The sequence below is a fragment of the Salmo salar genome, unplaced genomic scaffold, assembly GCF_905237065.1.
Source record: "Salmo salar unplaced genomic scaffold, Ssal_v3.1, whole genome shotgun sequence".
NCBI classification, from domain to species: Eukaryota; Metazoa; Chordata; class Actinopteri; order Salmoniformes; family Salmonidae; genus Salmo; species Salmo salar.
The window spans coordinates 17501-32500 of record NW_025547667.1 but is presented as its reverse complement, the minus strand read 5'-3'; the positions used below and the strand labels follow the sequence as shown (position 1 = coordinate 32500).

Below are 15000 nucleotides of genomic sequence, written 5' to 3'. Positions count from 1 at the left end.
CCCCCCCTTACCACTACTGATGAACCCCCCCTTACCTCTACTGATGAACCCCCCTTACCACTACTGATGAACCCCCCCTTACCACTACTGATGAACCCCCCCTTACCACTACTGATGAACCCCCCCCTTACCACTACTTATGAACCCCCCTACCACTACTGATGAACCCCCCTTACCACTACTTATGAACCCCCCTTACCACTACTGATGAACCCCCCCTTACCACTACTGATGAACCCCCCCTTACCACTACTTATGAACCCCCCTTACCTCTACTGATGAACCCCCCCTTACCACTACTGATGAACCCCCCTTACCACTACTTATGAACCCCCCTTACCACTACTTATGAACCCCCCACCCTTACCACTACTGATGAACCCCCCCTTACCACTACTGATGAACCCCCCCTTACCACTACTTATGAACCCCCCCCTTACCACTACTTATGAACCCCCCCTTACCACTACTTATGAACCCCCCCTTACCACTACTTATGAACCCCCCCCTTACCACTACTGATGAAGCCTGATTGGTTAATAATACCTCATTGACCAGCTGTAGGCTGCTCTGCCTGGAGTTCTTCAGGTTGACGGACATCTCAGTGATGCAGTCCTCATCTATATAACCCAACTAGAGGAGAGAGAGGGATGGAGAGATGAGAGAGAGAGAAAGAGAGATGGAGAGATGAGAGAGAGATGGAGAGAGAGGGGAGAGAGAGGGGGAGAGAGAGAGAGGAGAGAGAGGGGGAGAGAGAGAGAGAGGAGAGAGAGGAGAGAGGAGAGAGAGAGAGGGGGAGAGAGAGAGATGGAGAGAGAGGAGAGAGAGAGAGAGAGAGAGGAGAGAGAGAGAGAGAGAGAGAGAGGAGAGAGAGAGAGAGAGGAGAGAGAGAGAGGAGAGAGAGAGAGGAGAGAGAGGAGAGAGAGAGAGAGAGAGAGAGAGAGAGAGAGAGAGAGAGAGAGAGAGAGAGAGAGAGAGAGAGAGAGAGAGAGAGGAGAGAGAGGAGAGAGAGAGATGAGAGAGAGAGAGGAGAGAGGAGAGGGGGGGACAGAGACAATACATTAATCTGAGTGATTAAATGAAATGTTGGTTATTTAACTTTTATTTTTACGTAAAATAAATAATAAAACGCAAATAATTTTTTGGGGGGGGGTTCAATTACTAGAATACCATTTTATTCCGTTTTTTCTGAGCTCAAACGTGTCTTTCGTGACGTATCTCTACCTGAAAATACAGGATCTAAATGATTGATATTTGGTATTCAACAGTCATAAAAGTCTTATTTACCTTGAAGAACTACTGAAATAGTGATTTTTAATCAAACAGCAGCTCTATAGAAATGAAATGATGACTTTGGAATGAAGTAATAAAGTCATTAAATAAAACTAAATGTAATATAGACAATGTAACAACTGAAATATGTTATTAAGATCAGCAGTACTGGACAGTCACGACCATCATGGGACTCAACACACAGTGAATTTAAATGTTTTAAAAATTATATATATAATCGAAACAGAAAACCGTGATACTTTAAATAATAAATTATAATCAAACCGAAACCTCAAAAAGCACTAATGTGTGTTTAGGGTGAAAAGGGGGATACCTAGTCAGTTGTACAACAGGATGTATTTAACCGCCTCCTCTAACCGCCGCGCCTCCTCTAACCACCAGGATGTATTTAACCGCCTCCTCTAACCGCCGGGCCGCCCTCCTCTAACCACCAGGATGTATTTAACCGCCTCCTCTAACCGCCGGCCGCCTCCTCTAACCACCAGAATGTATTTAACCGCCTCCTCTAACCACCAGAATGTATTTAACCGCCTCCTCTAACCAACAGGATGTATTTAACCGCCTCCTCTAACCACCAGAATGTATTTAACCGCCTCCTCTAACCACCGGCCCTCCTCTAACCACCAGAATGTATTTAACCGCCTCCTCTAACCAACAGGATGTATTTAACCGCCTCCTCTAACCGCCGCCTCTCTAACCACCAGAATGTATTTAACCGCCTCCTCTAACCACCAGAATGTATTTAACCGCCTCCTCTAACCACCAGGATGTATTTAACCGCCTCCTCTAACCACCAGAATGTATTTAACCGCCTCCTCTAACCAACAGGATGTATTTAACCGCCTCCTCTAACCACCAGAATGTATTTAACCGCCTCCTCTAACCACCGGGCCGCCCGCCTCCTCTAACCACCAGAATGTATTTAACCGCCTCCTCTAACCAACAGGATGTATTTAACCGCCTCCTCTAACCGCCGGGCCGCCCGCCTCCTCTAACCGCCGGGCCGCCCGCCTCCTCTAACCACCAGAATGTATTTAACCGCCTCCTCTAACCACCAGAATGTATTTAACCGCCTCCTCTAACCACCAGAATGTATTTAACCGCCTCCTCTAACCACCAGGATGTATTTAACCGCCTCCTCTAACCACCAGGATGTATTTAACCGCCTCCTCTAACCGCCAGAATGTATTTAACCGCCTCCTCTAACCACCAGGATGTATTTAACCGCCTCCTCTAACCACCGGGCCGCCCGCCTCCTCTAACCACCAGGATGTATTTAACCGCCTCCTCTAACCACCGGGCCGCCCGCCTCCTCTAACCACCAGAATGTATTTAACCGCCTCCTCTAACCACCAGGATGTATTTAACCGCCTCCTCTAACCGCCAGAATGTATTTAACCGCCTCCTCTAACCACCAGGATGTATTTAACCGCCTCCTCTAACCACCAGAATGTATTTAACCGCCTCCTCTAACCACCAGAATGTATTTAACCGCCTCCTCTAACCACCAGAATGTATTTAACCGCCTCCTCTAACCACCAGAATGTATTTAACCGCCTCCTCTAACCACCAGAATGTATTTAACCGCCTCCTCTAACCACCAGAATGTATTTAACCGCCTCCTCTAACCACCAGAATGTATTTAACCGCCTCCTCTAACCACCAGAATGTATTTAACCGCCTCCTCTAACCACCAGAATGTATTTAACCGCCTCCTCTAACCACCAGAATGTATTTAACCGCCTCCTCTAACCACCAGAATGTATTTAACCGCCTCCTCTAACCACCAGAATGTATTTAACCGCCTCCTCTAACCACCAGAATGTATTTAACCGCCTCCTCTAACCACCAGAATGTATTTAACCGCCTCCTCTAACCACCAGGATGTATTTAACCGCCTCCTCTAACCACCAGAATGTATTTAACCGCCTCCTCTAACCACCAGGATGTATTTAACCGCCTCCTCTAACCACCAGAATGTATTTAACCGCCTCCTCTAACCACCAGAATGTATTTAACCGCCTCCTCTAACCACCAGAATGTATTTAACCGCCTCCTCTAACCACCAGAATGTATTTAACCGCCTCCTCTAACCACCAGGATGTATTTAACCGCCTCCTCTAACCACCAGGATGTATTTAACCGCCTCCTCTAACCGCCAGAATGTATTTAACCGCCTCCTCTAACCGCCAGAATGTATTTAACTGAAATGTGTCTTCAACATTTAACAGGTACGCCTCCTCTAACCGCCGGGCCGCCCGCCTCCTCTAACCACCCGCCTCCTCTAACCGCTGGGCCGCCCGCCTCCTCTAACCGCCCGCCTCCTCTAACCGCCCGCCTCCTCTAACCGCTGGGCCGCCCGCCTCCTCTAACCGCCCGCCTCCTCTAACCGCCGGGCCGCCCGCCTCCTCTAACCGCCCGCCTCCTCTAACCGCCGGGCCGCCCGCCTCCTCTAACCGCCCGCCTCCTCTAACCGCCCGGGCCGCCCGCCTCCTCTAACCACCAGACTACCTGCCTCCAGGCTACCCGGTCCACTGAAAGACTCATGGGGGTCCACTGAAAGACACATGGGGGGGTCCACTGAAAGACTCATGGGGGTCCACTGAAAGACTCATGGGGGGTCCACTGAAAGACTCATGGGGGTCCACTGAAAGACTCTATGGGGGGGTCCACTGAAAGACTCATGGGGGGTCCACTGAAAGACACTCATGGGGGGTCCACTGAAAGACTCATGGGGGGGTCCACTGAAAGACTCATGGGGGGTCCACTGAAAGACTCATGGGGGGTCCACTGAAAGACTCATGGGGGGGTCCACTGAAAGACTCATGGGGGGTCCACTGAAAGACTCATGGGGGGGTCCACTGAAAGACTCATGGGGGGTCCACTGAAAGACTCATGGGGGGTCCACTGAAAGACTCATGGGGGGTCCACTGAAAGACTCATGGGGGGGTCCACTGAAAGACTCATGGGGGGGTCCACTGAAAGACTCATGGGGGGTCCACTGAAAGACTCATGGGGGGTTCACTGAAAGACTCATGGGGGGGTCCACTGAAAGACTCATGGGGGTCCACTGAAAGACTCATGGGGGGTCCACTGAAAGACTCATGGGGGGGTCCACTGAAAGACTCATGGGGGGTCCACTGAAAGATGACTAGCAACAACTGGGACCTAAAAGACACCCAACATGAGACGCACAATAATTTTCCCAAGTCGAGGAAAACAAAAGATAAACCAACACCAAACTGAAAGACAGAAAGCAAAAAGTTGGAGCGAAACCAAATGAGATAAAGGATTTGGTCTACAACTAAAGGCTCCGACCCTCCACATCTATCAGGACAACTAAAGGCTTCGACCCTCCACATCTATCCAGACCACTAAAGGCTTCGACCCTCCACATCTATCCAGACAACTAAAGGCTTCGACCCTCCACATCTATCCAGACCACTAAAGGCTTCGACCCTCCACATCTATCCAGACAACTAAAGGCTTCGACCCTCCACATCTATCCAGACCACTAAAGGCTTCGACCCTCCACATCTATCCAGACAACTAAAGGCTTCGACCCTCCACATCTATCCAGACAACTAAAGGCTTCGACCCTCCACATCTATCCAGACCACTAAATGAGTTTAACCCTCCATATCTATCCAGACAACTAAAGGAGTTACCCTCCACATCTATCCAGACCACTAAAGGTGTTACCCTCCACATCTATCCAGACCACTAAAGGAGTTAAACCCTCCATATCTATCCAGACCACTAAAGGAGTTAACCCTCCACATCTATCCAGACCACTGCAGAACTGGGTCAGCCACCCTTAAATAGCACCTGGACCAGCACAGGTGAAACACATCCCGACTAACGAGGTGAAACACATCCCGGCTAACGAGGTGAAACACATCCCGGCTAACGAGGTGAAACACATCCCGGCTAACGAGGTGAAACACATCCCGGCTAACGAGGTGAAACACATCCCGGCTAACGAGGTGAAACACATCCCGGCTAACGAGGTGAAACACATCCCGGCTAACGAGGTGAAACACATCCCGGCTAACGAGGTGAAACACATCCCGACTAACGAGGTGAAACACATCCCGACTAACGAGGTGAAACACATCCCGACTAACGAGGTGAAACACATCCCGACTAACGAGGTGAAACACATCCCGACTAACGAGGTGAAACACATCCCGACTAACGAGGTGAAACACATCCCGACTAACGAGGTGAAACACATCCCGACTAACGAGGTGAAACACATCCCGACTAACGAGGTGAAACACATCCCGACTAACGAGGTGAAACACATCCCGACTAACGAGGTGAAACACATCCCGACTAACGAGGTGAAACACATCCCGACTAACGAGGTGAAACACATCCCGACTAACGAGATGAAACACATCCCGACTAACGAGGTGAAACACATCCCGACTAACGAGATGAAACACATCCCGACTAACGAGGTGAAACACATCCCGACTAACGAGGTGAAACACATCCCGACTAACGAGGTGAAACACATCCCGACTAACGAGGTGAAACACATCCCGACTAACGAGGTGAAACACATCCCGACTAACGAGGTGAAACACATCCCGACTAACGAGGTGAAACACATCCCGACTAACGAGGTGAAACACATCCCGACTAACGAGGTGAAACACATCCCGACTAACGAGGTGAAACACATCCCGACTAACGAGGTGAAACACATCCCGACTAACGAGGTGAAACACATCCCGACTAACGAGGTGAAACACATCCCGACTAACGAGGTGAAACACATCCCGACTAACGAGGTGAAACACATCCCGACTAACGAGGTGAAACACATCCCGACTAACGAGGTGAAACACATCCCGACTAACGAGATGAAACACATCCCGACTAACGAGATGAAACACATCCCGACTAACGAGGTGAAACACATCCCGACTAACGAGGTGAAACACATCCTGACTAACGAGGTGAAACACATCCTGACTAACGAGGTGACACCAATCGAGTCGCCATCCGAGCTAAAGTCCAACCTCAAAACGTACAAGGAAAAACAAAAAGGCGTGTTCGTGTGTTCTTAGGCGCGTTCTCAGGCGTGTGAGTGTGTGTGTGTGTGTGCGTGCGTGTGTGTGTGAGTGTTCTTACAGGTTGCTTGCTGTGCCACTCCACAGGGCTGTCATAGCCAGACGTCATCCAGGGGTGGTCTAGGAGTTGTTTGATGGTCACACGATGCTTAGGATCCACCTACACACACACACACACACACACACACACACACACACACACACACACACACACACACACACACACACACACACACACACACTCAATAACTCCTCCTATACAAAACCTGATCATATGGCAAAATCAAAAGAGCAAGAGGAGGTTTGGGTGTGTGTGTGTGTGTGTGTGTGTGTGTGTGTGTGTGTGTGTGTGTACCTGCATCATCTGGTTGAGCAGCAGGATGCTCCCAGGAGACAGCCAGTGAGGGTTGTTGTATGTACCTCTCTAGAACATTAACGCGGAGGTTAGTTTTACACCAGGGCTTTGGATCTGGCTTTCACACGTAGCCCAAATATTTAGTTGAGCAAAAGAGAAAACAACCCGTCCTGGTTGAACCCTTTCTCCAGAGAAAACACACCGTTCTGGTTGAACCCTTTCTCCAGAGAAAACACACCGTCCTGGTTGAACCCTTTCCCCAGAGAAAACACACCGTCCTGGTTGAACCCTTTCTCCAGAGAAAACAAACCGTCCTGGTTGAACCCTTTCTCCAGAGAAAACACACCGTCCTGGTTGAACCCTTTCTCCAGAGAAAACACACCGTCCTGGTTGAACCCTTTCTCCAGAGAAAACACACCGTCCTGGTTGAACCCTTTCTCCAGAGAAAACACAGCGTTCTGGTTGAACCCTTTCTCCAGAGAAAACACAGCGTTCTGGTTGAACCCTTTCTCCAGAGAAAACACAGCGTTCTGGTTGAACCCTTTCTCCAGAGAAAACACAGCGTTCTGGTTGAACCCTTTCTCCAGAGAAAACACACCGTCCTGGTTGAACCCTTTCTCCAGAGAAAACACACCGTCCTGGTTGAACCCTTTCTCCAGAGAAAACACACCGTTCTGGTTGAACCCTTTCTCCAGAGAAAACAACCCGTCCTGGTTGAACCCTTTCTCCAGAGAAAACAAACCGTCCTGGTTGAACCCTTTCTCCAGAGAAAACAAACCGTCCTGGTTGAACCCTTTCCCCAGAGAAAACACACCGTTCTGGTTGAACCCTTTCCCCAGAGAAAACAAACCGTCCTGGTTGAACCCTTTCTCCAGAGAAAACAAACCGTCCTGGTTGAACCCTTTCTCCAGAGAAAACAAACCGTCCTGGTTGAACCAGAGAAACAGTTCTGAACTATATTAGTGGCGCTAAATGTTTTCCCACCTAGCTAACAACCACGTTCTGTCACGTTACCTTGGATACCTAGCTAACAACCACGTTCTGTCACGTTACCTTGGATACCAAGCTAACAACCCTGTAAGTTGACCAATAGAGAGAGAGGGTATCTAATAACATAACCCTGTAACTTGACCAATAGAGAGAGAGGGTATCTAATAACATAACCCTGTAAGTTGACCAATAGAGAGAGAGGGTATCTAATAACATAACCCTGTAACTTGACCAATAGAGAGAGAGGGTATCTAATAACCACCCTGTAACTTGACCAATAGAGAGAGAGGGTATCTAATAACCTAACCCTGTAAGTTGACCAATAGAGAGAGAGGGTATCTAATAACATAACCCTGTAAGTTGACCAATAGAGAGAGGGTATCTAATAACATAACCCTGTAACTTGACCAATAGAGAGAGAGGATCTAATAACCACCCTGTAACTTGACCAATAGAGAGAGAGGATCTAATAACTACCCTGTAACTTGACCAATAGAGAGAGAGTATCTTACAGTGATTTTCCTGTAGAGAACCATACAGTTGTCGTCGTCAAAGGGCAGATATCCACACAGCAGAGCAAACAGCAGTACCCCCATACTCCACACATCAGCCTGGTGGCACAACACACACACATTATATACACACACACATTATATATCCACACAGCAGTACGCCCATACTCCACACATCAGCCTGGTAACACAACACACACACACACACACACACACACACATTATATATCCACACAGCAGTACGCCCATACTCCACACATCAGCCTGGTAACACAACACACATTATATATCCACACAGCAGTACGCGCATACTCCACACATCAGCCTGGTAACACAACACACACACACACACACACACACACTATATATCCAAACAGCAGTACACCCATACTCCACACATCAGCCTGGTAACACAACACACACACACACACACACACACACACACACACACACACACACACACACACACACACACACACACACACACACACACACACACACACACACACACACACACACACACACACACACACACACACACACACACACACACACACTATATATCCACACATCAGCCTGGTAACACAACACACACATTACACATAACTACCGTTCAAAAGTTTGTGGTCACTGAGAAATGCACATTTATTGTCCAGACTTGTGAGGCGTCTGTTTCTCAAACTAGACACTCTAATGTACTTGTCCTCTTGCTCAGTTGTGCACCGGGGCCTCCCACTCCTCTTTCTATTCTGGTTAGAGCCAGTTCGTGCTGTTCTGTGAAGGGAGTAGTACACAGCGTTGTACTGAAGATGTCGTACCTTGGCAATTTCTCGAATGGAATAGCCTTCATTTCTCAGAACAAGAATAGACTGACGAGTTTCAGAAGAAAGTTCTTTGTTTCTGGCCATTTTCAGCCTGTAATCGAACCCACAAATGCTGACACTCCAGATACTCAACTAGTCTAAAGAAGGCCAGTTTTATTGCTTCTTTAAAAATCAGAACAACAGTTTTCATCTGTGCTAACATAATCACAAAAGGGTTTTCTAATAATCAATTAGCCTGTTAACCTGTTGGGGCTAGGGGGCAGTATTTGCACGGCCGAATAAAAAACGTACCCGATTTAATCTGGTTACTACTCCTGCCCAGTAACTAGAATATGCATATAATTATTGGCTTTGGATAGAAAACACCCTAAAGTTTCTAAAACTGTTTGAATGGTGTCTGTGAGTATAACAGAACACATTTGGCAGGCCAAAACCTGAGAAGATTCCTTACAGGAAGTGGCCTGTCTGACCATTTCTTGGCCCTCCTTGATCATCTCTAACAAATACAGGGGACCTCTGGCATGACGTGACACTTCCTACGGCTCCCATAGGCTCTCAGAAGGCGGGAAAAAGCTGAACGATGTAATTCCATCCTCAGGCTGAAACACATTAGCGCGTTTGGCAAGTGCTCTATCAGAGGGCCATTAGACTGAGGCTCGTGCATGAGGGGATAGCATGCTTTTACTTTCACTCTCTTTGTAATAAAAACAATTTCCCGGTCGGAATATTATCGCTTTTTACGAGAAAAATGGCATAAAAATGGATTTTAAACAGCGGTTGACATGCTTCGAAGTACGGTAATGGAATATTTAGAATTTTTTTGTCACGAAATGCGCCATGCTCGTCACCCTTATTTACCCTTTCGGATAGTGTCTTGAACGCATACGAACAAAACGCCGCTGTTTGGATATAACAATGGATTATTTGGGACCAAACCAACATTTGTTATTGAAGTAGAAGTCCTGGGAGTGCATTCTGACGAAGAACAGCAAAGGTAATAACATTTTTCTTATAGTAAATCTGACTTTGGTGAGTGCTAAACTTGCTGGGTGTCTAAATAGCTAGCCCTGTGATGCCGGGCTATCTACTGAGAATATTGCAAAATGTGCTTTCACCGAAAAGCTATTTTAAAATCGGACATATCGAGTGCATAGAGGAGTTCTGTATCTATAATTCTTAAAATAATTGATGTTTTTTGTGAACGTTTATCGTGAGTAATTTAGTAAATTCACAGGCAGTGTTCGGTGGGAATGCTAGTCACATGCTAGTCACATGCTAATGTAAAAAGCTGGTTTTTGATATAAATATGAACTTGATTGAACAAAACATGCATGTATTGTATAACATAATGTCCTAGGGTTGTCATCTGATGAAGATCAAAGGTTAGTGCTGCATTTAGCTGTGGTTTGGGTTTATGTGACATTATATGCTAGCTTGAAAAATGGGTGTCTGATTATTTCTGGCTGGGTACTCTGCTGACATAATCTAATGTTTTGCTTTCGTTGTAAAGCCTTTTTGAAATCGGACAGTGTGGTTAGATTAACGAGAGTCTTGTCTTTAAAATGGTGTAAAATAGTCATATGTTTGAAAAATTGAAGTTTTTGCAAGCGTCCCACCTAGCCCATAGAGGTTAAAATGATAAACTTGGATTAGCTAACACAACGTGCCATTGGAACACAGGAGTGATGGTTGCTGATAATGGGCCTCTGTACGCCTATGTAGATATTCCATATTAAAAATCAGCCGTTTCCAGCTACAATAGTCATTTACAACATTAACAATGACTACACTGTATTTCTGATCAATTTAATGTTATTTTATAATGGACAAACAATTTGCTTTTCTTTCAAAAACAAGGACATTTCTAAGTGACCACAAACTTTTGAACGGTAGTGTGTGTGTGTGTGTGTGTGTGTGTGTGTTTATACACACACACACACTCATTATATTCACACAGCCAGATATATTATATTCCCCCCAACAGGTGTCTCACCTCAGAGCCGATGTAGGATTTCCCCTGGATGAGTTCTGGAGCGGCATAGGCTGGACTACCACAACAGGTCATCAGCTCATATCCCAGACCCCCCTATAAAAGACAGACTGTGATGAGGCTGGACTACCACAACAGGTCATCAGCTCATATCCCAGACCCCCTATAAAAGACAGACTGTGATGAGGCTGGACTACCACAACAGGTCATCAGCTCATATCCCAGACCCCCCTATAAAAGACAGACTGTGATGAGGCTGGACTACCACAACAGGTCATCAGCTCATATCCCAGACCCCCTATAAAAGACAGACTGTGATGAGGCTGGACTACCACAACAGGTCATCAGCTCATATCCCAGACCCCCTATAAAAGACAGACTGTGATGAGGCTGGACTACCACAACAGGTCATCAGCTCATATCCCAGACCGCCCTGTAGAAGACAGACTGTGATGAGGCAGGACTACCACAACAGGTCATCAGCTCATATCCCAGACCCCCCTATAGAAGACAGACTGTGATGAGGCTGGACTACCACAACAGGTCATCAGCTCATATCCCAGACCCCCTATAAAAGACAGACTGTGATGAGGCTGGACTACCACAACAGGTCATCAGCTCATATCCCAGACCCCCCTATAAAAGAGAGACTGTGATGAGACAGGACCACCCCATCTATAAACACAGTGATTAGACAGGACCACCCCATCTATAACACAGCGATTAGACAGGACCGCCCCATCTATAAACACAGCGATTAGACAGGACTACCCCATCTATAAACACAGCGATTAGACAGGACCACCCCATCTATAAACACAGTGATTAGACAGGACTACCCCATCTATAAACACAGCGATTAGACAGGACCACCCCATCTATAAACACAGCGATTAGACAGGACCACCCCATCTATAAACACAGCGATTAGACAGGACCACCCCATCTATAAACACAGCGATTAGACAGGACTACCCCATCTATAAACACAGCGATTAGACAGGACCACCCCATCTATAAACACAGATACGACCACCCCATCTATAAACACAGTGATTAGACAGGACCGCCCCATCTATAAACACAGCGATTAGACAGGACTACCCCATCTATAAACACAGGACCACCCCATCTATAACACAGCGATTAGACAGGACCGCCCCATCTATAAACACAGGACCACCCCATCTATAACACAGCGATTAGACAGGACTACCCCATCTATAAACACAGGACCACCCCATCTATAACACAGCGATTAGACAGGACTACCCCATCTATAAACACAGGACCACCCCATCTATAACACAGCGATTAGACAGGACTACCCCATCTATAAACACAGGACCACCCCATCTATAACACAGCGATTAGACAGGACTACCCCATCTATAAACACAGGACCACCCCATCTATAAACACAGTGATTAGACAGGACCGCCCCATCTATAAACACAGCGATTAGACAGGACTACCCCATCTATAAACACAGGACCACCCCATCTATAACACAGCGATTAGACAGGACTACCCCATCTATAAACACAGGACCACCCCATCTATAACACAGCGATTAGACAGGACTACCCCATCTATAAACACAGGACCACCCCATCTATAACACAGTGATTAGACAGGACCACCCCATCTATAAACACAGTGATTAGACAGGACTACCCCATCTATAAACACAGCGATTAGACAGGACCGCCCCATCTATAAACACAGCGATTAGACAGGACCACCCCATCTATAAACACAGCGATTAGACAGGACCACCCCATCTATAAACACAGCGACCACCCCATCTATAAACACAGTGATTAGACAGGAAATAGCACACAAAACACATGAATGAAATCTATATATTTATAGACAACGACCACTAAGCCTTGACACACATCACTGAGACAACATGGCAGGGTGGTTACCTTGGGTTTGGCACAGAGACCAAAGTCTATCAGTTTCAGGTTGTGGTCTTCATCTAGCAACAAGTTCTCCTGAGGGAGGGGGGAGAGGAGAGAGAGGAGAGAGAGGAGGGGAGAAGGAGAGAGAGAGAGAGAGAGAGAGAGAGAGAGAGAGAGAGAGAGAGGGAGGGAGAGAGAGAGAGAAGGGAGGGAGAGAGAGAGAGAAGGGAGGAGAGAGAGAGAGAAGGGAGGGAGAGAGAGAGAAGGGAGGGAGAGAGAGAGAGAGAGAGAGAAGGGAGGGAGAGAGAGAGGGAGGAGAGAGAGAGAGAAGGGAGGGAGGAAGGGAGGGAGAGAGAGAGAAGGGAGGGAGAGAGAGAGAGAAGGGAGGGAGAGAGAGAGAAGGGAGGGAGAGAGAGAGAAGGGAGGGAGGGAGAGAGAGAGAAGGGAGGGAGGGAGAGAGAGAGAAGGGAGGGAGAGAGAGAGAGAAGGGAGGGAGAGAGGGAGGGAGAAGGGAGGGAAGCATTAACAGTAGTTCCATACACGTATTATAATATATACCAGGTATTAACTATATACACGTATTACAGACACCCACACAGTCTCTGTGGGCGTATCCCCGGTTACCTACCGGTGGTTTCAGGTCTCTGTGGGCGTATCCCCGGTTACCTACCGGTTTCAGGTCTCTGTGGGCGTATCCCCGGTTACCTACCGGTGGTTTCAGGTCTCTGTGGGCGTATCCCCGGTTACCTACCGGTGGTTTCAGGTCTCTGTGGGCGTATCCCCGGTTACCTACCGGTGGTTTCAGGTCTCTGTGGGCGTATCCCCGGTTACCTACCGGTTTCAGGTCTCTGTGGGCGTATCCCCGGTTACCTACCGGTGGTTTCAGGTCTCTGTGGGCGTATCCCCGGTTACCTACCGGTGGTTTCAGGTCTCTGTGGGCGTATCCCCGGTTACCTACCGGTGGTTTCAGGTCTCTGTGGGCGTATCCCCGGTTACCTACCGGTTTCAGGTCTCTGTGGGCGTATCCCCGGTTACCTACCGGTTTCAGGTCTCTGTGGGCGTATCCCCCGGTTACCTACCGGTGGTTTCAGGTCTCTGTGGGCGTATCCCCGGTTACCTACCGGTGGTTTCAGGTCTCTGTGGGCGTACCCCTGGTTACCTACCGGTGGTTTCAGGTCTCTGTGGGCGTATCCCGGTTACCTACCGGTGGTTTCAGGTCTCTGTGGGCGTATCCCCGGTTACCTACCGGTTTCAGGTCTCTGTGGGCGTATCCCCGGTTACCTACCGGTTTCAGGTCTCTGTGGGCGTATCCCCGGTTACCTACCGGTTTCAGGTCTCTGTGGGCGTATCCCCGGTTACCTACCGGTTTCAGGTCTCTGTGGGCGTATCCCGGTTACCTACCGGTTTCAGGTCTCTGTGGGCGTATCCCTGGTTACCTACCGGTTTCAGGTCTCTGTGGGCGTATCCCCCGGTTACCTACCGGTTTCAGGTCTCTGTGGGCGTACCCCTGGTTACCTACCGGTTTCAGGTCTCTGTGGGCGTATCCCCGGTTACCTACCGGTTTCAGGTCTCTGTGGGCGTACCCCCTGGTTACCTACCGGTTTCAGGTCTCTGTGGGCGTATCCCCGGTTACCTACCGGTTTCAGGTCTCTGTGGGCGTATCCCCTGGTTACCTACCGGTTTCAGGTCTCTGCGGGCGTATCCCCGGTTACCTACCGGTTTCAGGTCTCTGTGGGCGTACCCCTGGCTGTGGACGTAGGCCAGCGCCGAAACGATCTGTCTGAAGAACACTCTTGTCTCCTCTTCAGACAGACGGTCCTTAGCGATGATGTAGTCAAACAGCTCTCCTCCTGGACAATACTGGAGAAGAAGAAGAGGAGGGGAAGAAGAGAGGTTCATATTGGGGCTGGTCTGTCTGATGGGGGGTCCTACCTTCAGGATCATGTATATCTTGGTATTAGTCTCTATAACGTGGTACAGTCTACAGACATGCTGATGGGGGGGGTCCTACCTTCAGGATCATGTATATCTTGGTATTAGTCTCT

General features: G+C 48.2%; 1 protein-coding gene across 1 annotated transcript in view; it reads right to left on the bottom strand.

Moving 5' to 3' along the window:
• Positions 1–15000, bottom strand: part of LOC123732149 (maternal embryonic leucine zipper kinase) — a 34159-nt gene that overhangs the window by 15500 nt on the left and 3659 nt on the right. The window contains exons 5-11 of the mRNA XM_045711495.1: positions 14672–14815; positions 12980–13048; positions 11052–11144; positions 8235–8333; positions 6733–6801; positions 6439–6537; positions 547–633 (exon numbers count right to left, since the gene is read on the bottom strand). Of these exons, the coding sequence (XP_045567451.1) occupies positions 547–633; positions 6439–6537; positions 6733–6801; positions 8235–8333; positions 11052–11144; positions 12980–13048; positions 14672–14815 (660 nt within the window). The remainder of the gene's footprint in view (positions 1–546; positions 634–6438; positions 6538–6732; positions 6802–8234; positions 8334–11051; positions 11145–12979; positions 13049–14671; positions 14816–15000) is intronic.